Source organism: Teleopsis dalmanni, chromosome 1 (genome assembly GCF_002237135.1).
Source record: "Teleopsis dalmanni isolate 2A chromosome 1, ASM223713v2, whole genome shotgun sequence".
In the NCBI taxonomy this organism is placed as follows: domain Eukaryota; kingdom Metazoa; phylum Arthropoda; class Insecta; order Diptera; family Diopsidae; genus Teleopsis; species Teleopsis dalmanni.
The window spans coordinates 79,778,025-79,803,453 of NC_051846.1; the positions used below are offsets into that span (position 1 = coordinate 79,778,025).

The following is a 25,429-nucleotide window of genomic DNA, read 5'->3' on the forward strand; positions in this document are numbered from 1 at the left end:
AACCGGTAGTGAAAAGTGGTTCAGATACTGTAATGAATGAAAATTTTCTTCGTGATACAACCTACCCAGCATTTGAAAGATTATTTTAACAAAAATGACCTATTCGGCACCTATCACCTAAAAATCTTGTTCGAGCACTTTTAATGATTAAAACTGATTACTTTCATGTGTGATTAAAAGAAGACTCAAAAATGACTCATGCTAATGCTTAAGATGCGATTTATTGTAAGTACAATAACGAAATGTAGAGCATAGAAACTCGAAAATGAGTTACAACTGATTAGAGAAGCGGGTTATAAAAGACTCTTCAAGAAGAGTCACGGGTGGGGTACCATTTTCTCCCGACAAAAGAATCACTTTGGTCAGAAAATAAAAGCATTAACGACTATTTTAATCAGGCAGATGATTCGAAAAAAACTCGAATATGATCAATAATTTCATAAAATGCTGGATGGGGAATTATAAGCACGACAAGATAAAAGTACGGTAACTGATTGGGTCACTGCCTTTGTCAGAAAGGAAATAAAATCGTGTACAATCCACTTAAATGGAATTGAAACGGTGAAAAGAAACGTCTTCTACCAAAAACTATTTTGGGGAAAAGCGATTAGAAGGGAACTTGCAAATCTTTAATTCAAATTGAGATCTTCAGCTTTTAATAATAAGAATAACTAGAGAGTCTGTGAAAACACTAAGTTGTCATTAATTATGGTAAATAATATGCTTTATTATATATGTAACTTGATATTGAACTATTTAAGTCAGCCTATAAAGTTTGTAATCTGAGTGTTTTACCTGTAAAACATTAGCAGGGAATTTGCAAATCTTTTAATCGAACTGAGTGCTCCAGCGTGTAAGAAAAATAACTAGAAGGTCTTTGTGAAAACACTAAGTTCTTAAATTGTACATTTTTGAAGTTTTTATTAATTAGAACAATAAAATGCTTCATTATATATATAACTCGATACTGTACTATTTAATTCAGCCTTATACAGTTTTTAACCCCAGTGTAGTAATTGTAAAAAAACATATTTTTTCTTAATAACAATATATCACAGTACATTTATTCAGAGCTTTAAAGAATGAAAACAAAATAAAACCATACAAAAATGTTAAAAACACTGAAATCTTTAATACAACCCACGTTTTTAAATCAAACAAACATATGTATTTTTATCTATGACTAAGACGTATATATACTTGAACAACCTATGTTAACACATATGAAAATAATATTCTTTGGTTACAAAGTGAATTTCTGATGATGTGCGTGTCTAAATAAAGTTAAGAAATCTTTACGCTTTTTTCCTAAATCCACACTCATAACCTTTTGTTTCATCAAAGCAGATATTTCTTAATGTCGCATATCCTTTTCTAAATACATATGTGCAAGAATAAGTTATTTTTATGTATATATTTTTAGTAGAAAATTAAGCCTGTCAAATCGACAAAATTATTAGGTAAACTTTATAATGGAAACACATTAAGGAGCTTGCATATATCTTAATTTTTGGAAAGATTCATTTAAGATAATTTCATTACAACTGTCAAAAATATCAGCATAAAAACGAAAACATACTTTCTTTTCACTTCACTAAGAGGATTTCAAAACTAATATTCGTACAAATATTAGACGACAAAAGGTGAATAAAATATTCATTCGTGTCCTTTAGCTTTATGGTGTAGTAGGTATTTAACTTATTTCTTTTACGATATTCGCAATTAATTAGATATATTCAGTTCAGCCTATAGTGACAGAGAGAATAATATTAATAAATAACATGAATAACGGAGTGAAGAGTAAAAACACAATTGACATAAAGAAAATTTCATTGTCAGGACAATAATAAAAAATAGTAATTAACACCTTTAATGGAAGAGAAAGTAACAAACGAAAAGAATTTTCTAATTTTCTATATTATACAGAAAAAATATGGTATAAAAGGAAGGTGGTGAAGACATAGTATTCTTGTGTGGTTAACTGTCATCAAACGAATTAATCAAAAATACAAGGATAACTAACAGTTCTATAAAATGCAAATGTATGTGTATGTGTACTTGCCTTTGAAAAGAAAGACAATACATGAACGTGCTTGAAGACACTAGGAAGGCACATTATTCAATGTGTTCCATGTTAACACCCAGGGGCTTCAAACAAAGTTGTACTGAAAGCATACATAAAAAATGATAAAAATTGTAGTCGTGGCATTAACAAACGGAAGGTCACATGTCAAAATGCACCACACCCAGGAAAGGAAAAAGGAATTATTGAAACAAATGTTTGTATGTTAGAAACTACAAAATGCCCCACTCGTTGAATGTTCATATGCTTGTTGGCTTTTCTGTTTCTGTGTTATTGAATAGAAAAACGGAAACTTCTCTTGAATACAATAGCACAGTTAAATGAAGGACCTTAAATTTTTTATACGTAAACTAGAAATATATTACTTTACTGGACAGCAATAGATTCAGCCGCACTCAAGCAGACAATTGAATAAGTTTAGTGAATTTTAAATTTTTAAATATTTCATCATAAAATTGTATGCGGTATGAAAATGAACTCATCCATATTTATCAAAATTTTAAATTAATCATGCATAAAAGATTTAAAGAGTTTACACAATTGAATCTATTGAAAATTTTATTTTATATAGAATTTGTTTAAAAAAAACCGCTAATGATGGTCCCGAAAAAAAAATATACTCCTACTTCTTACAAAAGATATCTTATTTTGATTTTTTATATTTTTGTTTTTTATTTTCGGCATTCATAGGTTTCTTATTTAAGCACAGTTGTATATATTTAAAAGAGTAACCATATATAGTTCTGATGTGTGTATCATATTTTTATACATAAATATTAATCTGATGCACAACATAAATTCTTTCAAGTATACTTCATGGACAATATGACGGAACAACACAGCAATGAAAATAGCAATTCTTCAAGATCTGCAGCAACTACTTCATGAACATCATGCATTGGTCAAGATGTTCAAGACTACGTTTACCTAAAATTGAATATAACATTCATTGACTGATACGCGGCAGGAAGTTCGTGGGGTCACCTAGTTGTTAATAAATTATAAATATATACATAAATATACATAAATTATAACATATAAACATAAGACGAAAATTAAATGAATAATAACTAACAATATAAATCCTGCGAATATTTTCTATGCTTCCAATAATACAAAAAAAAAATAAAAACTTACAAAATATATAGGTATATAACTTTAGAAAAAAAACTTATACTAATTTGAAAAAATAAATAGAAACAAATTAAGCTGTTATATTTTAATTATTTTTGATTAGCTCCTACTGGATATACAGTACACGCTCGATAACTGGATAATGTAGCTAACTTGAACAACTTTAAAACTTCAACAATAAATTTTGTCTTTTGATTGTTTTAAAGCTTGAACAGAAAAACATGCGTCAAAATTTTAACAGAAATCATTATCGAAAGGTCTTAAATCAGCGAAGACATTATTTAAGTCTATATGCTAACGTATTTGGTGGCAAAACCTACTTGAGCTGGAAGGTTGGGTATTTCAAAATATGTAGTTATTTTGTTCTTTTCTTACGCGTATTTTCAAATGAAATTGAGGTGTTCCCCTATATTTTAAGTAATATTCATTTTTGTGATCATAAGATCTTATTATCCCGTTTTGAGTTATTCATTCATTAAAAGATTGTATGAGATGTGGATTGTGTTTAATTGAAAATATAGAAGACACATTTGAAAGTTTTAACATTAACAGAAAATGCTGAAGCTTTGGGGAATTAAGTGATAAAAGATAATAATGGTACTACATTCGAAAAAATATAGTGTGGTCAAATCCATAATCTGTGAATTAAAAAAAGCTAGAGTTTTAAAATACGTTATTAATATCACACTTCATTTGAAACCAAAAAAGAAATACTTTAAGACTATCTGTAAGAACTAAAATGATTAAAGCTCCATATACATGGCGATTGTCGCAAATAAACAAATACCATTCGATCAATATGTTTATTCGAATGCAAGTAAATAAGTAAATAATTCAGAATAAATTAAGAAAAAGCGGTACGATTTTTTCACCATAGTGTCGCTAGAGATTGATGGCGATTTATCGCTTTAAAAAACGATATAGTAAACGTTTTTTTTCAATTTCTAGTGAAAAGATGTTCTCACGGTAAAAATTAATAGATAAATTTGAAAAAATATTAAAAACCAAAATCAAGAAAATAGGAGTGTGCGAGAAACAAATACTCTATATAAGGCTGATCAATCCGCATTGTATTGGAAGTTTGTTCCAAATAAAATATATGTCTCTAGCTTTGAAAAATGAATTGTAGTCTGAAGATAATTTAATTAATGCTATTTTTTGCCACCAAATATGATTCCTTTTATACAGCCAATAGATCAGAATGCAATAAGAAAAAGAATACTGCCTTTTCGGAGTTCATAACTGTCTGCAATTATTAGTAATGCATGTAATTTGATCCAATTAATGAAAAAAGTTATATTGAAACATCCTTTAATTGTTTTTAGAAACAGTTTTAAATCGTGAAAGTTCAAAAGTTGTGTAAAAACGTTGAAAAATGCTTTTGAGAGTTATTGATGTGATAGAAGTGATTGAAGAAGAAACATATCACTAAACATTTTAAAATGATAATTGAAGAGGAAACATCACACTCCGCTAAACCAGCATTTTTTATACTACATATTTCGACATCCGAACAACGAATGATTTCATATTTTTCAAATGTTAACTACTTGTAATATGCAAATTTTGTGACAAACTATAACCCGCAATTTTAATGAATTTAAAATGCTGCCTTCAGTACTAAATATGTTGAAGGAGCAAATCTAAATAAATAGTATTACCTCAACTAAAGCTGTAAAATACTTCAAAAATCCAAATGAATGGGACTGAGCCGAAAATAACCCAGACAATTTCCAAGCCCAACAATTACTTTAGGAAAAGATATACCAAAATAGGCAAGTCAAAAAATACCAGAGCCCTGAAGCTATACACGAAAACTAACAGGCTGCTCTACAAAGCACTAACTAATCTCAGAGCAGTCACTAGCCGTAGGAGGCGGTGTGCAGATCTTAGATCAGTCATCGAATAATCAGCGAAGCTTGTGAGGAATACATAAATTTATCAAAGAGAAGGGAAGGACTCTGTTGTTGAGAAAAAACATCAACATAAGACAAACAAATATAAAGTCAAAAATAATAAAGTAACATTTAAATATATTAGTTAAAATGAACGAAAATGCGGTAAATGAAATATGTGGTCCGCTAAACTGCATAGTTGACGATTAAACACAGTTATAAACTAAATCAATTTAGTGACATCAGTCTGTATATCTGTTTGTTTATCACTATTAGAACTAGTCTATTAATTTTCAGCAGTTTATAGTTTTTATATATATCATGAAATTCTTATTTAAAATAATTTAATTTGCATTAAAAATAGTTTCTAATGCAGTTAAAAAAATTTAGGAATTATCCTTTTCAATAGATATTTTATTTATCTATATTCATTTTGTTCGAAACAATATACTTAACAACTAAACTGTAATTCAAATATTTAATATATGGTATATACCAAAGAATTTCATATTGCAGTTCATTTAAGAATCGGATTGTCTCTCATAAATAACTCTTAAAGTACATGATTAGTATTTATTTTTAATTTTATAACAGTTGCAGATATAAAAGTATATAGTATCTGAAGTCAAACATATTACAAATGTTGAAGTATTTTGTTGATGTGATTTAATGTAAATTTGTGTATATATAAAGTATATATAATTTACATTAAATTAAATACTTGTTTGGTTTAACATCAGATTTAAAATGATTTCATATTTCTTTTACAGTATTTTAAACTACAGTTTTAATCTAATATATGTATTAAAGGAGTAACAATTTTCTGTTGGGCTATTTAGAGTGGCGTTAATTATCATGACATTGTTACAACAAGTTAGTACGTGTTATTTCCTTTGAGATCTAATAATTTTTTTATTGCAATTTTATAAATGAGGACAATAGAGTTTACTACATTGTAAAATTTATTTCAACGAATGGTAAAAGTCAAAGTTGAAAAATTTTATTTATTATAATAACTATTTTTACACTACATTATAACAAAAGTTTTTAGTACATATAATATATAAAAATATTCGTAATAATAAGTTAATGTAACTGCTTCAAACATTATAGGATTTTAATGTAGTGTTTCCATGCCAAACCGTACCCTCGAATTTTTTTAATTAAATACTGCATAAAATAATGAGTTGAAGTTTAAAAGTAACTCTTAAGGGTGTCACACACCACACTGACCACCAAAATGTCTGTTGAGTTATCCTGCAAATCTAATTAGATGATGGCACCCTATTAAGCTGCTACTTATTTCGTTGCACCTATTCCTATGTAAAGTGGGTTTCTGTAATGACTTTTCTCTTCTCGTTTCAGTATAAAGTGTCTAAATATTCTTATTTTTTACACTCTAAAAAGTACTAGAATGCCCTGAGTAAGTTTCCCATCTTTAAATATAGTTCATTCTAATAGCTGCTAATAGCCGCCATATGCTAGATTAGGTTAGGTTGGAGTAGCGGCCTTGTGCACCAAGAAAACACACTTGAGCTCAAATAATGGCCCGTTGTGGTACCACAGGAATAGTATTGGTTTATACATAGACAAGGTGATCAACACCGAAAAAGGCAACGACTCCACCATTTAGGTGAAGGAAAACCATTCCGACAATTCTATGAATCTGACCAGGTCCCATAGCATTGTATGATGACAGCTCAGTTAGATCGGTCAAAAAAGGGAGCCCTCAAGATTTTTGATCTTCTTCTAGCTAAGGATGGGCACTGACACATGAGATGGAACACAGTTTTCTCCTCGTCTTCAGAGCCATAACCGCGACAAAGGTCATTATAAGGAATATCTTGTCTTAAAGCATGGCAACCTATTAAGCAGTGACCCGTCAGTTTTAGTTGAAGTAGCTGACTTGTACGTTTTTTGTACAAATTAGACCAGATCGACCTAAAAATCGGACAATTGGACACAATATGCTAAGCCGATTTGAAAAAAGTTATAATACATTGTATAATAGCTGCTATCAAAATATTACATGTGGTACCAGAAGCAATTTAATCTAGGTATATAAAATTGTTACGAAATCTGTATTTTTAAGTAGATAATGCATTACATATACTAAAGTTAATATACTAAAATAAAAAATCCCATGAAAATTCGGATATTGAAGTAAATTTAATTCATAAAAACGTTTCATGTTTTTGTGTTATGAAATAAGCTAGTATTAAAATATGTTTATTTTCAAATATGCAAAAACACATCCTTAACCGCTGGTGATAAAAATAAAATCACATGTGCTCTGCAAATTTGAATATTCTAATGCATTTCCTTCATCGCTTATGCCGTCAGCAATCTCGATTCAAATTTTATAGGCTAATTTTAAATTCTAAGCAATTTGAGACGACGACGACGTGCTACAACTACTACTGTCTATGCTGGCTTTCCTACCGATTTTCTTAGTCTGAGTATTGAGCACTTTTTGAAGCGTTCTGCGAATTTATGGTGCTTTAGGTTCTTTTGTTAACTTTTATGATCTTGCAATGTGCATGACTTCAATTTGCATTTTTTGTTTACGCTTACAAAATGCCAATGTCAATCCCTTTTAGTTTTTTCCCCCGATTTTATTGCAAATCTGCTCAAATCTCTGTTAGAGCACAACTGGGATGGATGTTAGAAAGTACGCGAATCCTTTCGTTTTTATTATTTTCACAACATTAAGGAAAACCAATAAAAAAACATAAACCATAAAATGCATAAATTTGATATTAAAATAGAAAACGTTTGATAAGTTTTCGCGGTGCATTTCACTTCAAGGGTAAATAGTGCAGACAATAAGCATTTGAATACTGCGGTTATGAACAAAATTTAAATCTTTGAACATAAAGGACACGATTGTCAAAATGACAGTACGATTTAATTCATTTCATAAATTTTATGACTGAAAAGCTGTAGTGGAATGATTTTTATACAATGGACAAGTTTAAAATTGCAAATTTATTCTCTGCATTTAAAAAAAAAATCAGTAATTCATTTATTTACTATTCTGTTTTTCAAGATATTTCTTAATTTCAACTCTTAGTTTTTTAAGATTCGCAATTTCTATTTAGAAAGATTTAGTAAATAAACCAATGAAAAAAACAAACTACACAAAATTAAAAAATAAATATAATGGCACCTTCAGTAGTTGATGAAATTCCTTTTTTGACTAACTTAAACTTAAAATCTAATCACAATTGTATTATATAGGTATATATAAAGAGGTTTTTCGAACAGTAGTGAACTACTACAACAAAAATTCATTTTTACATTATTTTAATTAATTGAATTTTTGGCTGACCATATAGCTGTTTCGAGTATTGCCAAATACCCATCATAAGTGGTCTTGGAAATAATTCTTGTATTCAATTATTCGTAAATAATTTGTTTGAGACTGCACTTACCAGTAATCGAACTCGTGCCCTGCCAAATTCGAGGCTCAGAGTTAGCGCATCTTAACCAATTGACCCAAAGCCGTACTTGACTTTTATATTCGCACATTATTCTAGATTTTTTTTTAATTTGCTGTGAAAGTTTATTAACAATTTCACTTGCTGTCTTATATTGGAACAAAATCATAAATAATAAGAATAATTGAATTAATTAAAAATATTTTTTTTTATTTTTAATTGTTCAATCCTATTCTGTTTGTAAAGGCATTATTTGTTGTATGATTTATCTATTTATTAAATATTTTATGTGTGAAAATATAATATTTAAAAAAACCAGTCTACCGCTAACACTAATTGCAAAAAAACTAATCAAGAATATTAATAGTAACCATCAACTGCATCACCGTCACGCTGGCAATATTTAAAAGCATAAATCTATTGCAGAAGCTCCCTCTTAGGAGCTTCTCTTGTTTTGACAGCTGTTTAACACTCATAAATTTTGATATATTTGTATGGAGGAAAATGGAAAAAAATAACTTACGTGTTGATTAAGCACAACTTTTTAGAAAAAAATATATCTAACACAAAAAAAAGCTTGACAAAATATACAAAGACTATGTACCATCATACATATTCTGGTGTATTTAAAATCTGGCAATATTCAAAAGCATAAATTTATTGCAGCTCCTTTATAGGAGCTTCTCTTGTTTTGACAGTTGTTTAACGCGCATAAATTTTGATGAATTTGTAAAAATGGAGAAAAAAGAATTTGGCGTATTGATTAAGCACAAAAAAATATATGTGATAAAATATATGGAGATTCTGTACTATCATATAGAACAATTCAAAAATGGTTTTCTAAGTTTCATTGTGTTTATATGAACACCGAATATACTGAGTAGTCATATGAGAGATATATACAAATTGCAATACCAATGCAGTAACTATGTATAACTCTTAAAGGATAATGTAGATAAATAAATTAAAAAATAAATATGGGTTGTAAAAAATTGCAATACAAATGCAATATGTATAAAACTTATAGTGAATAATGTCAGAAATTAATAAAAACATGAACAAAAGTTCAGCTTCTTCTTTCGTTTATCATTGATTACCAAACAACCCTCGCATATCTATAACAGAGCACACAAAGGACACTTAAATTGTTTAACATTTTAATGTTTATTTATTTAAAATATAAAAACAGACATTGAAACATTTTTCTGGTCATGTGGGCGCCATAAAATTATACGTGGCCTTTGACAACACCTTAACAACAAATTAGACAAAGTGGTATTATCATATGATAAGTTTAGAAAATAAAAATAGCTGAAAGAGTTCTGGAGCAATAGTTAGACAGACGCTGTAATTAGTGCAGTAATGAATTTATCAAATACTTGTACTCTACTCAATTCCCTTAAGCGCAATTTAATTTGAACAGTAATTACTTTAAGTCAATAATTAGATACAGTTCTGATCTGAAATATTCATGAGTAAATTCTTATAGCCAATAAACAAAAAAAACGTTATCGTATAACAACAATATCGTAATAAAAGTGCTTTCAATATTGAGTTGCAGTTCAACCAAGTTCAATTTAATTAAAAGTTAATTGAAACTGTATAATTGAAATCAAATCGCGCACACACATCGCTTGTGGGAAAGTGAAAATACTGGTACGAGTATATATGCCAATGGACGTACTTCTCAATATTTTTAATGTACGAAAGAAATAATGTAATTACCGGCAAAATAGGCAAAGACACACAGCCATAGTAAAAATTTGAAGCAGTGTACGGATGAGGTCATTGTTTGTAATTCAATCAATTCTATGATGCAATTTTCTTTTAAAAAAAATTTCAAATATCATTTGTGATGATATCCCAAGAGCCAAAGCAATTTATATTGTTTGTGTAAACAAGAGCGTTCGATAAATGCTTTTGGAATATAATCAGCTTAAGCTACATCAACACTTTGTTCATTATTACTGCACCTAATTGAATCAGAATCGAAAAGTGATAGCATTAAATCGCAGTTTTTCAATATTTGTTCTTAAACATTTTTAATGCAATTAAGCAAATGCGCACTTGTTGCACGTAATGATTTTATTATGAACGAGTAGCAGTAATTGCTCCATTATGCCAACAGGCATATCATGTTGAAACCATTTTTTTTTCTTTTCTCCATTAAGTGCACAGTTGATACATAATATACTCAATTATCATATATATTAAATTATAAACATAGTTTGTTTATGCTTTAATTAAACAACCACGCAGCCACCACTACTGATTATTTTCAAAATTAAATATTAAAAAAAAAGTTTTTATATTTTCATATACCACGGAGTGATATGACGAGATTTGAAGGAGTGATTTACTGTTTTATATTAAATATTTTAACACGGCATTCAGCATTATTATTATAAAATTGTTTATTCCTGAAATTCATATAATAAGCATTACTATAATCAACAATTTATCAAAAAAAGGATTAATATTATGCTTTTTAGGCGTCTCTTGATACAAGCAAATAATTGATTTATTTCTTCCCATACCAAAAAGAATGAGAAAACTAAAACCCTGTTTATTACTCGTAAACACAGGCAGCATCCACCGAGAGTGAGAGTTGGTGACATCGCGATTAATTAGGAGCACATACAAGTAAAAAAAAGTAGTTGCGCAAAAACACTGCAATGCTTACAACTACTTTTCAAACATAACAACCTTAGCGCGAAGAACAAAAAGCTGAACTACAGCCAGATAATTAGACCAGCACTACTTTATGGGTGTCTCGCGTATAGCAAACTATACCGACTATACTATCCAGAAGCTACAAGTTGCTCAAAGTCAGGCTCTCCGAAGACTCTTCAAAGTGTAATGGTACATCTGCACAATGATATGCTAAGAGATCTCAGTATAGATCCGGTCAAAATATACATAAAGGACAGAGCCATAAAGTTATATGCGAAAACCGACAGACTGCCCTACTTAGCACAATCTAATCTCAGAATAATCATTATTCGCACGGTGTGGTACGCAGATCTTAGATCAGTCATGGAATAATCACAAAGCTTATGAGGAATACACAAATTAATCAGTGAGATGGGTGGGACTCTGCAGAAACCCCCGAGCTATCAAAGAGTGTTAAAAGTGTTCAGACTAAGACACTAACTCGGAAAAGGCTCAACGAATATGCTGGCAAGTCATCAAAAATTACTTCAAAAGTATTCACTAATGTAAGATGTCGCATGGAGACTATTTGAATCGTGTTGTATTTTAGATGTAATGATAAGTTCCAACAATATAATAAAATATTAATTTTATCGAAATCTCAATTATAAGGGCATTTTATTTACGTTTACCATAAAATATATTTAGTCAAAGGGTACATCTGAAATTAGCACCAAAGTAAGATTGCTTAAAGTCATTCTATGTTTAGATTTGCTTATTAAGCAAAATAAAAAAATTGCTTACTTAAAAGACTACTATAAAGTAGTCGATACTACTTTATATACTACTATAAAGTAGTCTTTATAAAATTACTACTAAACCTGTTTTGCTCTATAAAGGAAAACTCTTCTTTGGTTTACAATAGGACAAACTACATAGACCAATATACTAATATATACAATTTTTTATATTTATACTAATATAATAATATACTATTTATACTAATAATATACTAATACATATAATTTTTTATATTTATAAATATATAGCACAAATATTTGTATTAAGCAGTATAAAAAAATTGCTTACTTAAAAGACTACTATACTACTATATATACTACTATAATGTAGTCTTTCTCAAAATGCCTATTAAACCTGTTTTGTTCTATAAATAAAACTCTTCTTTCGTTTACAGTAGAACCAACTATATAGACCAATGTACAATCAATAATAAATAAAATTATTTATCTGCAGTGCTATATGCTTTTATTGATATCAGATATTTTACAATGATAATCTCAAGAATAGTGTACCAAAATTTTTGTGTTTTAAAATTTTAGTTATAAATTGCAATACATACATTTTCTATATACTATATACTATGGTTGTTAAACTTATCTTCATTATTATCTTTACAAATCAACAAGACTCTTAACTCTCTGAATGAGATGAAATTATAAATCCTTAATATTAGCTTACTAGGACATAGCGTTGATGTTTGTTATATTGCTGTAAGCTGAATAGTGATAACTTGCCATAAGGATACCATTAAAATTTAGAAATTAAGTTAAAAGTTTCAAGCATACGGACATAATGACAATGTTACAAAGTTCACACATATGCACTTAGCTCTGTACATGTTGCTGTAAAGTAAAACGCTAAAGGAAACTGTACACATTTTCCAACTTAACACTGTGCAACTAATTGCAAATAATAATCTTCCATCCGGCTTATGGTGGCAAACATACTCCAGTCGTTGCACTTTTCCCTACATAGATAATTTTTCGTAATGGAATTAAGGCAGCACAGGACGTTCTCATGGAAAACTGTATTAAGTCTGTTCTACTCATATATATATTTCGTAAAATGGAATAAAAAGAAATTTCTTCTCTTTTAACACTTCCTCATGTTAAAAAAACTTTTTTTTTTAATAACATAAGTAACAGAATTAAATTTGTTTTAATTAAAAACTGAAGACTTGAGACTTAAGACATGAGGTCATTTGGTTGAAACAAAAACCACATCATTACAGTCCAATAATTTACAATTTTTTACCACCGCTGTACTTAAACTTTCAGAGGAAACGCTTATAATGCCATAGAAATTTTATCTTAGGAAGTAACTATAATACTTATTGTCGAAGGTATGAAAAAACTTCATGTTTTGCTTTTCTATGTACAAAAAAATAACTTCAACATTTTTGTTAGTCCTTGAAACACTTTTATATACTCTTTGCGAAAGAACAAAAATAAATTGGTTTAATTATTATCAGGCGTTTTATAAAAAAATTCTAAGACTTAATTTAATATTTACAATTTAATGTTTACAATTTTTCTTTAAAAAAATAAAGAATTTATTATTATTATTACGTTGAGGCTAGTTGAGTCAGTGCACTTGAGGTCTTTTACTCTCTGTTAACTGCGAGGTTTCTTCATAACCCCTTTCTAAGCCTGGATTATTATTTATCACTTCATCAGACTAAGCAATAATTCACCTCAGATCTGCATACCTCCCCGAGAAGCCTGTCACCATTCTGAGATTCGATAACACAGAACCATAAAATCGTAATACTGACTGACAGCCAGGCAGCTATAATGGTGCTCATATCCTACCGGGTAACATTCAAACTGGTGCATTGATAAGCTGAACACACTCGGCTAGAACAATCAGGTGCACCTATAATGGATTCTGGAGCATGCTGGTATCAAAGACAATGAAATGGCAGCCAAACTTGCAAGAAGAAGCGCGGCTTCAATAATGATAGCCCAGAACCTGTCTGTGGTTAAGGCAAAGGAACTCTATTCATTCTTATGAACAGCGCAGAGAAAAAATAAAGAGCACTATATTGAGAAAGACTACCTAGACTATCACAACGTAAAATGTTTTTAAAGACTTACAACCTAAAACACTTCAAAGATTACATAGCACAAACAAAAAAATAACCTAAGAGTTATTGCGGGATTATTGACCGTTCACTGTGGATTGAATAATCACCTATCGAAGTCAAGAATTTAATCTAACTCAGACTACAGATACTTAGAGGAGAGAAAAAAACTGCATGCCATGTGCTAATATCTCATAACCTTTCTGAAAGATATCTAGCAGTTTGAAAAAATTAATTTAATGGACTATAGTACTGACTGATAATTCTTCTTCTTTTTATTTTTATTTTTGTTGTATTACCTTTTTTTTTGTAACCGTATGTCTGATAGTTTTTTAATTGGATAATATTCCTTATAAAGACAGATGACTTAAAGACCTTGTCTTATTTTACCAATCATCATTTTATTCTGCATAATATTTATAAATTTTAGTAACATTTCTAAATCTAAATAAATCGTTAAAAGTATAAATACTACTACTAATAAAAAATTATTTTAATTCAAAATAGTTCGCAATAGTGCATTTCATTTCACTGCTGCACAATATAAAGATCATTAGTGAAAGTAATATAAAATTTTGTATATGAATTTATATACATAAATCTTTAAGGAAAATAGAATAGTATCATTATTGTCGCTCATAAAAACATTGACATAAGTATTAAATAAATCTTTTGTACTTTAAGTGCTGCAGTTGTTCTTCAAAATAATTCATCAACTGCGGCAGGAAAATCTACAAAGCTCATTCATTGTGCATACGACTGAGTTAAGAAATAAAAATGTTTCATGTTCTAATTTAAGTGAACCATAAAAGTTTTATTTGTTTTGTAAATAATGCAATAAGTCATTTTAACCACAATTACAGTTGCAATAAAGAAATAATATTTGAAAAAAAAAAATTGCTAATGTAATTCACTATCATTCGAGTGAAGAGTTCACTAGCTAGACAAAAAATTAACAATTAAAAAATTAATAAACAAAAAAAATTTTAAGTTTAAAAATGTTAATTTTTTTATCGAAAGCGACGCGTCTTATTACGCAAAGAAACTATTTAAAAGTTAGAAGACTATAAGTGTCAAATAATAATAATAAGACAAATAATAAGGCCAAGCAACCAATTTTTCTTTTATTTGAAACCAAATATTTCTGCCTACAATCTAAAATAGGGATTTTAAGTGAAACAACACAACTTTTTTATTATTTTATTATTTATTATTTAAAGAGGTTTTCGAACAGAAGTGAAACAACAAAAATTTATTTTTTTAAATTATTTTAATTAATTGAATTTTTGGCTGACCATACAGCTGTTTCGAGTATTGCCAAATACCCATCATCAGTGGTCTTGCAAATAATTCTCGTATTTAATTATTCGTAAATAATTATTTTTGAGACTGCAAGTACCAGGAATCGAACTCGGGTCCTGCCAAATGTGAAACTCAGAATCAGCGCATCTTAACCAACTGATCCAAAGCAGTACTTGACTTTTTTCTTCGCATATTTTTCTGGAGTTTTGCTACTATTACTATGAAAATTCTTATTAACAATTTTACTTGCTGTGTTTATATTAGAACGAAATCATAAACCAGCTGTAGAATAATTAAATTAATTAATTAAATATATTTTTTTTTATATTTTTAATTGTTAAATTTCAATACTATTCTTTTTGTAGAGGCATTATTTGTTGCATGATTCGTTCTTTCTTAGGTATAGAACCTAATCTAGGAACGTAATGCTGAGAAAGTCATGCTAATGTTACTCCAGTAGTCGCACGGGCGAGACCAATATTTTGTGAATATAAGTTGTAATTTAACGTCAAATTTTCCAGACGAAAGTGACTATTATATTTTAATAGAAACTTATTATATTTCATAAAGAGGTTTTTCGAACAGTAGTGGAATACAACAACAAAAATTTTATTTTTTATATTATTTTAATTAATTGAATTTATGGCTCACCATACAGCTGTTTCGAGTATTGCCAAATACCCATCTTCATTGGTCTTGGAAAGAATTCTATTTACTTATTCGTAAATAATTATTTTTGAAACTGCAAGTACCAGGAATCGAACTCGGGTCCTGCCAAATGTGAAGCTCAGAATCAGCGCACCTTAACCAACTGATCCAAAGCCGTACTTGACTTTTTTGTTCGCATATTTTTGCTGGAGTTTTGTTACTTTTGCTATGAAAGTTTTTATTAACAATTTTACTTGCTGTATTTATATATTAGAACGAATCATAAACCAGCTGTAGAATAATTGAATTAATTAATTAATTATATTTTTTATTTTTAATTGTTAAATTTCAAAACTATTCTATTCGTAGAGGCATTATTTGTTGCATGATTCTGATGAGGTGCGCTGATTCTGAGCTTCACATTCGGCAGGACCTGAGTTCGATTCTTGGTACTTGCAGTCTCAAAAATAATTATTTACGAATAATTAAATACAAGAATTATTTTCAAGACCACTGATGATGGGTATTTGGTAATACTCGAAACAGCTGTATGGTCAACCAAAAATTCAATTAATTAATATAATATAATTAATTAATGAATTAATTAAGAAATAATAATTAAGAAATGAATTGTGTAGATTTAATAGTATAAGTTTTTTTTTAAGTACTATTTTATCTCACTACAAAATGGAAATTGATTGAATAGAATTATTTCAAGAAATTATTATTGGTAGATTGGAAGAAAGTTTAGTTTGTTTATAGTTTAAACAGCAATCAAGAACATTATGTTAGAGTCGTTAAATAAAATCTTGCATGCTATTAAATGAAACCATTCACCTACATTTAACATATAATGTATATATAATTATGTAAATTTGAAAACGTGGAGATGAGGACTTTTATTCCTATATAGGTATAAATTAAAAAGGTTCGATTTATTTCAATTTTTTGTTATATTTTAGTACTTTTATCAAAATGTTTTTTATATTAATTAAAATATCCAGAAAAAATAATAAATATTATTATAAAAAATAATACTATAAATATTTCTTTAATAAGTTTTACAAAGTTGAGTTGTTGAATTTACTCAAGGATTTAAATTATGAAATATTGTTATTCTGATCTCTTGCTTCGTAGTATTTATACATTTCATTTCTACGTGTTTGATATTCAAGTCAAGTTATTTTTAAAGATTGCATGACGTTAAGTTATAAAGCATTAAAAGTTTGAAATTAATTTACTTCTTCGTGAGAACTTTTCAAATAAATACAACAAAAAAACAAAAATATAATTCAATTGTCAATTAATTTAAATGTGGAACATTTGTTCTTATTAAAAGAACAAGACTGGAAGATTATGGTTTTTATCTAACAAAAAGTTTTTGTCATTTTGTTCTATTATTTGTGCCATTTTAAAGAAATTTTGTAAACTTCTTAACAATTTCGGCAGTTACGACTGCTTTTTATTTTTAATATCTTCATTATCTGTCTTAAGGCGTAAATTTTATTTTACACCTGAAATTATGTTGGTTGTACCTTTTATTATTTTTCTTTTTAATTTTTATTTTTATTTTTATTTTGCACATAAAAAGATTCAAAATATTACCTCTTCAATGTTAACAGACCTATCCGTGTTGTTTTTGTTGCCATTTTAATACTCTTGCCAGTTTAATAATAAAAATGCTTCGCTGTTATATTTCATACAATTGAATTTAGGCACCATGCCGCGGTTTATTCATTTTAGCTGCAGGAGTAAAATATCTATTTTGAATTTCAATTGCTTCAGATCTAAGTGAAACACTCTTAACTGCTTAATATGCACGACATTTGCAGGATGTGTTTTGCTTTTGTACGTGTGCAGTAAATTTTCGGCTCATCATGCATTGTGCGGAAATTATGCTGACGAACGTAATGAAAAAAGGATCACAGCTTCCATAAGAAGTCATTAAATTGCCTAATAAATAATTTGAAAACTTCGCACAATAAAATCATTATTAAGGTGTGACTTGAAAAGTTATATGAAAAAGCGTTAATTTTATGACTCATATTATTTTCATTACTTATTCCATTGGTTTTCTTGTTGTTTTGTTTTGTTTTGTTTTCAATTGGAGTTTGTTTCATATTGTGAATTGAATCGTAAATTATCTCAAAAATTATTTAAAATAAAAAATTTGCTTTGAAGAAAATTTTATATCATATAGTCAAGAATATTCTATAATTTATATTCTTATTAATTTCAAATAGAAAATAAATTGATTTTGGATTTACTTCATCAAGTGAATATTCAAGTGTGAAGAGCAAATATTTATTTTATGGCAGAATATTTGGCACGTCTGTATGCATAATAAAAAACATTAAGGCATTAAATTAATATCACTCATACGCAGTGTTGGTCACAAATTGTGCATGAATTTATAAATTGTATCAAAAGTAATTTCGGTGCAAAAATAAATGTTTTGATTTTTCTTAAAATTTTTCTGTTAAATTAGGTTATTAGTTAGCCTTTTTTATAAAAAGAAAATAAATTTAAGTACATAAAATGTATACGACAAAATCGGTAAAACTTCTAAAATGTATATGAGAATAAATATCGGTGAAACAATAATCTTTAATAAAGAGGTTTTCGAAAAGTAGTGCACTACAACAACAACAATTCATTTTTATATTATAATAATTAATAGAATTTTTGACTGACCATACAGCTGTTTCGAGTACTTCCATATGCCCATCATCACTGGTCTTTAAAATAATTACTACATTTAATTATTCATAAACAATTTTTTGAGACTGCATGTACCAGGAATTGAACTAATGTCCTTGCAAATTTGAAGCTCAGAGTCAGCGCACTTTAACCCACTGACTAAAAGCCCTACTTGACTTTTATGTGCTCACATTTTTATGGAGTTTGGTTACTTTGCTGTGAAAGTTTTATTAACAAATTCACTTGCTGTGTTTATATTAGAACGAAATTATAAACCAGCTGTAGAATAGTTGAATTTATTAATTATATTTTGATTTAAAATTGTAAAATTTCAATACTATACTGTTGGTAGAAGCATTATTTGTTGCATGATTTATATATTCTTTCATATGTATAGAACTTAATCTCGGAACGTAATACTGAGAAAGTCATGCTAATGGTGTACCACGATTTCCGAATAATTTTTATTATTTGTCAAAAAAAAAAATTTCAAGTAATTTATATGTACCAATTTATTGAAATCAAAAATCATTGATAAACCCATTTGACTTAACGCTATATAACTTATATTCTTACTTTAAGCTTAAAAATGTTTTCCATTTTCAATGGAAACATTAATAATAAATAATTTTAATAAAAATATATTTAAATTCAAATTCTATTTTTAAAACAATTTACAAAAAAACAACTCATTATACAAGCAAAACATCTCAACGGAAACCGGAAGCAAATGGGTGCGTTATAAATCAAAAATTTGCATAAAGAAACTTCATTTCACCTTTACAAAACGCCAACTTTTTCTGTGAAAATTTCCAAACATAAACATATTAAATTACAAATATTAATTTATTAAAAAAAAGTCAATGAAATTATAGAAATGATTTTTAAGAATATTATTTAAATTGTATTTATAAATATATCAAATTAATTCGTAAGCATTGAAAAACTGTCATTATTTCCATAAAGGAATACATTTATTGTCAATTCATAATCAATTGCATCCATTTTAGTTTCCATTGAGTAAATTCAATAAATAAATGTTAAACAAGTTGTAAAGTTTCGAATACTTCAGTAGGTATCTGAACTAATAATAAATGATTTCAATTTTTCTTCAACAGCAACAATAGTTCTTATCTGAAATCTAGTTATGATTTATCAACAACAAAATATTGTGAGACAGTAAATAAACGGTGTAACATTAAAGTAACATTTGTGAACAAAATAGTTTAATATTAGGCACCATTGTTAAATATTCTTTGGTATAAAGTAAACAGTATTGTTTAAATTTTATATCGGTATTCAGACTTTGAGTAGTCCTAAATTATTACCACATATCCTTACAGCCCCACGAACGCATATATTAAATGAAGATACTCCTTCCCTGCATCCTGCATGTGTAACGAGCGAACAGCATATTTTCATAAATATTTACACATGAATTCATTGAGTAAATTTTGATATAAACCCACACAAGACAACAGAGTGGGAGAAAGTTGTTTTTGTTTCTGTTTTTATTACAAAAAATAAATCTCATATGAATATTTTTTATTAAATTGCACATACTATATTAACTTTGTTCATATAGAGTAAACGAATATTTATATTTTACCTCTTCAAATATAATTTAAACGTCAATTTAACATTAATCTATCAAATACATTTTTTATTAACTTAATCTACACTGTCATTCAAAAATACCTTAAATATATTCATGTCCTTGTTAAGTTTATATCAACAGGGCATTTGAGAACCCTTATATTCCACAAAAAACTGTATGTAGTATACTGATACATTTGAGAACTTTTACATTCCACAAAAAACTGTATATAGTATACTGACACATTTGAGAACCCTTATATTCCACAAAAAACTGTATATAGTATACTCACACAACTTTAACAGAGATACAATAAGGGGTTTCTTAGACCAAATAAGCAAAATTATAGTCAATATGATTTTTGTATTCTATGCAAAATTTTACCATAGACACTATGCACAGTAGATGTACGATGCTACTTATCTTTAAAATATTTTGCTGTAATCTACTGTTATGTCTTTAGATCTTAAGTTTTATTAGTTGGAATAGCTATAATTAGGACTAATAATTAAGATAGTATATTAGGATTAGATTTAACTGTGCATTAATATAATCTATTTTTCCATTTAAATAATCCATTTTAAATTTTATTCACTACTATGCGTTAGTAAAACATTTATAGAATAAATGCGAGCTTTTATCTGACACATATATTCGAAATGGTAAGTTCTATTTTTAATTAGTACTCTTAAATTTTATTTATAATCCATCAAAATTTATCAAACGAATATTTTTCATATTAGACTATTATCTCCTATTTAGGTACAGGCAGTTAATAAAATTTTTATATATTACTAAACTATTTAAATGATTTAAATTAATGGACTTATTACTTAAATAATAAGTGCTTAAGCGTTTGTAAAATTGTAGGAATATTATTGAAGACTTCAAACGCACAAAAATGAGATCTGCAAAATTATTTGCATCATTAGGTTAAGAAAACAACTATCAACCAGTAATGGAAGATAAACCAAAATTTAATTTGGAAGAGACATAAATGCATTCCTATTTTTATAATACACACAGAGTGTTTCTTGTGAACGTTCCGCAAAGTTCAGAGATGATTTCTTATTTTAAGACGCGAAAATTATTCTAAGAAAAAGGAAAACATCTTCAAAATTTGCTTATGTGCACCAAAGAAAAACCTATCTACCATATACATTATATAAATTAAACAATCTTCATCTAAATAGTAAAAACCCTTTTATATCTTTCAAATACATAAAAGCATTATTAGCCTACAAATGTTTCCTGCAAAAGGAGTTTCCTTCCAGATTTCACCATTTTGTCGTAAATGTTCTCTGCAACGAGATTCATATTATGGTACTTTTATATTTGGAAATTACTTCATTTTGGAACCCTTCTTTTACTGCGCTAGGATATGCGATATATTTTAGTAATGACTAAACCTGTTGATTGGATTTGCTTGTTTAATGAAAAAGCTGCCATAATTTTAAAAGACACACGCGACAACACATATTGAATACTCCATTATTAAATGTTATCGCCTTTTACTGACACGTCCAAAAAAAATAAAAAAATAATCGCAAAAAGGATTTTTCCCTTTTTAAACTTTTGTGTATTTTAATTATTGATGATTTTCGATTACAGTAAACAATTGTGTTGGAAGTCCTTGGTGTCAATTTACATTTTATTACATTTGCGAAATAAATATTTAATTTCAAATGAGTAAATTTTCTATGAATCGAATATGAAATTATATTTAACATGATTTTAGTGATATTTAGTATTAATTGTTATTATAAAAGAATATATAAATAAAAACAAATAAAAATATATTAAATTCGAAAGCTTTTGAACACTAGTGAATAGTGTCAAATACATATAATCAATAGTCTAATAAAAATATTTCATTTACACAATTATTCGCAAATAATTTTTAAGATTACAAATACCATGGTTTGAACTCTAATAGAATTCTCTTTCTCTGTTATTATTAGAAGGAATATAGCCGCTTTGAAAAAGTTTTTTTACTTTTTCTATAGTTTCTTCATTGCGAATGGTTTTTGCCGACGATTATCGTTCACCATTTTCAAAGTCCTCACTACCTTCATGAAATTGATGAACAGAATGTAGGATACACACTCATTCCCATATATATTTGATAACATTTGATACAATTTTATGCTACTTTCAAAGCAGAATTTAACATTCTCAGTCGTTTTTTACTTTTTCAACCGATTTGCACATAATGCGACAAGTGTAGATAATTCACCAACATCATTCAGTTGAAATTGTTCCTATGCTAAAAAATGTTGAGAACCACTTTTCTAAAAAATATAGTTGCATTGACAAAAAGAATCTTGAGCATCTTTATGTCACTGCCTATCTTTCTATAAAATAAGGTAAACGATTTTAAAACACCTTCTGTTCTATATAGAAATTTGTCGGAAATTTTTACAAGTATTAACATACATAGACTAAGAATTTCGAAATTCATCGGTTTAGCTAAGAGTAATAACATCACTATCATCATGTGATACCACGACGGGTTTTATTAGTCTGTCTTAATCAGATTTGCTGTGGTTAGTCTGTCTGCTAACCGTACGAGCTAACTCAGCCCTTATTGTGTTGCACAGACATTCTTATACTAGTGGTCTTGAAAGGTCATCATTGAAACTAACACTTATTTTTGTCCACACTTATTTTCTTCAAAAACACTCTTTTCTCTTTCTTTTTATATTCCACAAGTACAAAAGTGACAATGTGCAAATTACTTACGCTCTCAGTAAGTACTTAGATATTTGGAAAAGTTCTTCGGGCGAGGTTAACAAAATAAAATACGATAATTGTTGAGAGTATCCTCTTTGATTATTTTTCGATAAATGATCGACCACTCCAACTAGTTCAAGTCCCAGTACATTGAAATTAGAGAAAGCGCCACAGTCTATCACGACCATTTACATGTTTTAGTATTTTTGCTCTATTTTTTTATTCTTTTTCATGAAAGTATTTAACTGTCAAAACTAGATGTTGTGATTGGTAGAGTAATCAAAATCATAAAGATATACTTAATCAGAAAATAAGTTTTATTGATGGTAATCACAGTGTATATAGCAATCGTTGATATTGTTCGATATCGAAATATATACCGAATTTTCATAGCAACAAATGATATTTTGTGGACATGGTATTTGTTTGCTTATAGCTCGTCAGGGTCTTCATCCCATCAAGCTACATGGTTCTTGCAGCTTCACTGCAGTTAACTTATTGCAATTTAAATAAGAACTTTTTTTATATTAATAACTTAATGAAAAATTATTCATTGCGACGTCAAATAAAAACGTTAATGCTATTTTCAGATAATTATTGTTAAGACTATACTGCATTTTAATAATTATAGAGGAATATCAAGAACATGTTTCTGTTTAATTTAAAGCCACTAATATTTTAGTTCAAAACAGTTAACTTTTAAAATCGATTTAAATAATAACTTTTTAATCTAGATACATGTGGGGTTCAAAAACAAAAAGGACATGCCACTATTCTACCATTAATTAGCGTACGACGTAACACGCGATGACGAGTTAAAGAATAAAAGTGTTTGAGAACATCTTTAACTATATAATTATTTTTTTAATATTTTAAAATATTTGTTTCTATTTATAAAAGTATTTAATATATATAAATGTTATTATATATTTAATTGAAAACTAGTACTTACCCGTTGCTCCACTTTCCTCATTATTCAAGTCCATACTTTTTGTGGGCGTTGGTTTAGGAGTTGGTGTAGTGGCTGAAGTTGGTGTATGTCCACCATTTTCCGCTTTTACTATTTCCACATTATATTTTACCATGTTTATATCATATGAAGTGAATTATATTATATATTATGAGTTTTGATGAGTGGGTGGGTTTTTATAGCTTTTTCCCACCCCCTCTCTCGAGCAAATGGATTAGAAGATAATATTTCCGTGCTATAAATCTTAATTGGTAGGTTACATTTTGTTCTTATTGTATTTATTATAAATGTTGCTTTTCTTGTTGCTAAAATTTGAGATGAAATTTGTTGCTTTTATAGTTTTTAGAAAAATTTTTAATTAAATATACTCGAATATATAGTTCTATATGTGCACAGCCGTATGTTGCAACCCGTATGTTGCATTTACTTAAGTCTATGAACTAGGAATAAAACAAACATATGTATTATTTATGTTTCCATTTAATCATTTTTTATTAAAAAATATATGTTAAAATAAAATATCTTTTCACATCAAAGAAATAGATTTTACTTCAGTAAAATACAGTTCGAAAAGCTATAATGAAACTTTCTATGTGCATGAAAGTATTTTAGTTTTTATAACTTTTCTTTTTTCTTAAATAATTTTTTTATGCTATTCTGATAATAAGCAAAATATATCGCAATAAATAAAAATTAACAATGTTTCTACTTTGATTTTAAGGATACTGACGTATCACTATTTAATTTTAAAATAATTAGATGAAAAACAGTTGGTATGAAATGCACTTCTTTATTATTAATTGAAGTTAACGCTAAATTAAAATAAAACAATATGTTTCAAAACATTGTAAATTTACTAATAAATTATTATTAAATCATATGTGAAATGTTTTTAAGAAAGGATCTTTACTCCAAAAATTAGATAAAATAGTGTGGCAGAGGAAAAAAAAAGTTAGTTGTCAGTAGAGCCTCCAAAAAACCTTAAACAAAAAATGTTGAATATCTCAAAAATTATTTCATCAAACCTATTTATACCATTTAATATATTTAACAAATATATATATCATATTTATACCATTTGTTCTCAAATAAATAATTAAAAATTTTATCAAATTAATCAAATTAGTAGGATAACTTTTGCGAAAAATCTTACGTATCTTAAGATTTTTGTAAAATTTATTCTATATTGCTTTCTCCATATCGCTATTGAATATAGTTATTGAATATAGATTGCGCGCACACTTTGTTAACGCCCCATAAAAATTTTAAGAGCCGCATTAAAATGACATCCAACGAAAACCTGGTTGACTGAATTGGTCACAATTGAAATCATTGTCTAATAATTGAATAAGATAGTGTAATTGGATTGAGACCTCATAACTCCAAAATGA

General features: G+C 27.9%; 1 protein-coding gene across 2 annotated transcripts in view; it reads right to left on the minus strand.

Moving 5' to 3' along the window:
* LOC119668078 (adenylate cyclase type 2) overlaps positions 1 to 24,382 on the minus strand; it is an 84,392-nt gene extending 60,010 nt beyond the window's left edge. Inside the window, exon 1 of one of the 2 annotated variants that reach the window (XM_038077462.1) lies at positions 24,021 to 24,382. In XM_038077462.1, coding sequence (XP_037933390.1) covers positions 24,021 to 24,153 — 133 coding nt within the window. In that variant the 5' untranslated portion in view covers positions 24,154 to 24,382. The remainder of the gene's footprint in view (positions 1 to 24,020) is intronic. The other variant, XM_038077464.1, reaches the window with a different exon arrangement.
* Between the last annotated feature and the right edge of the window lie 1,047 nt (positions 24,383 to 25,429).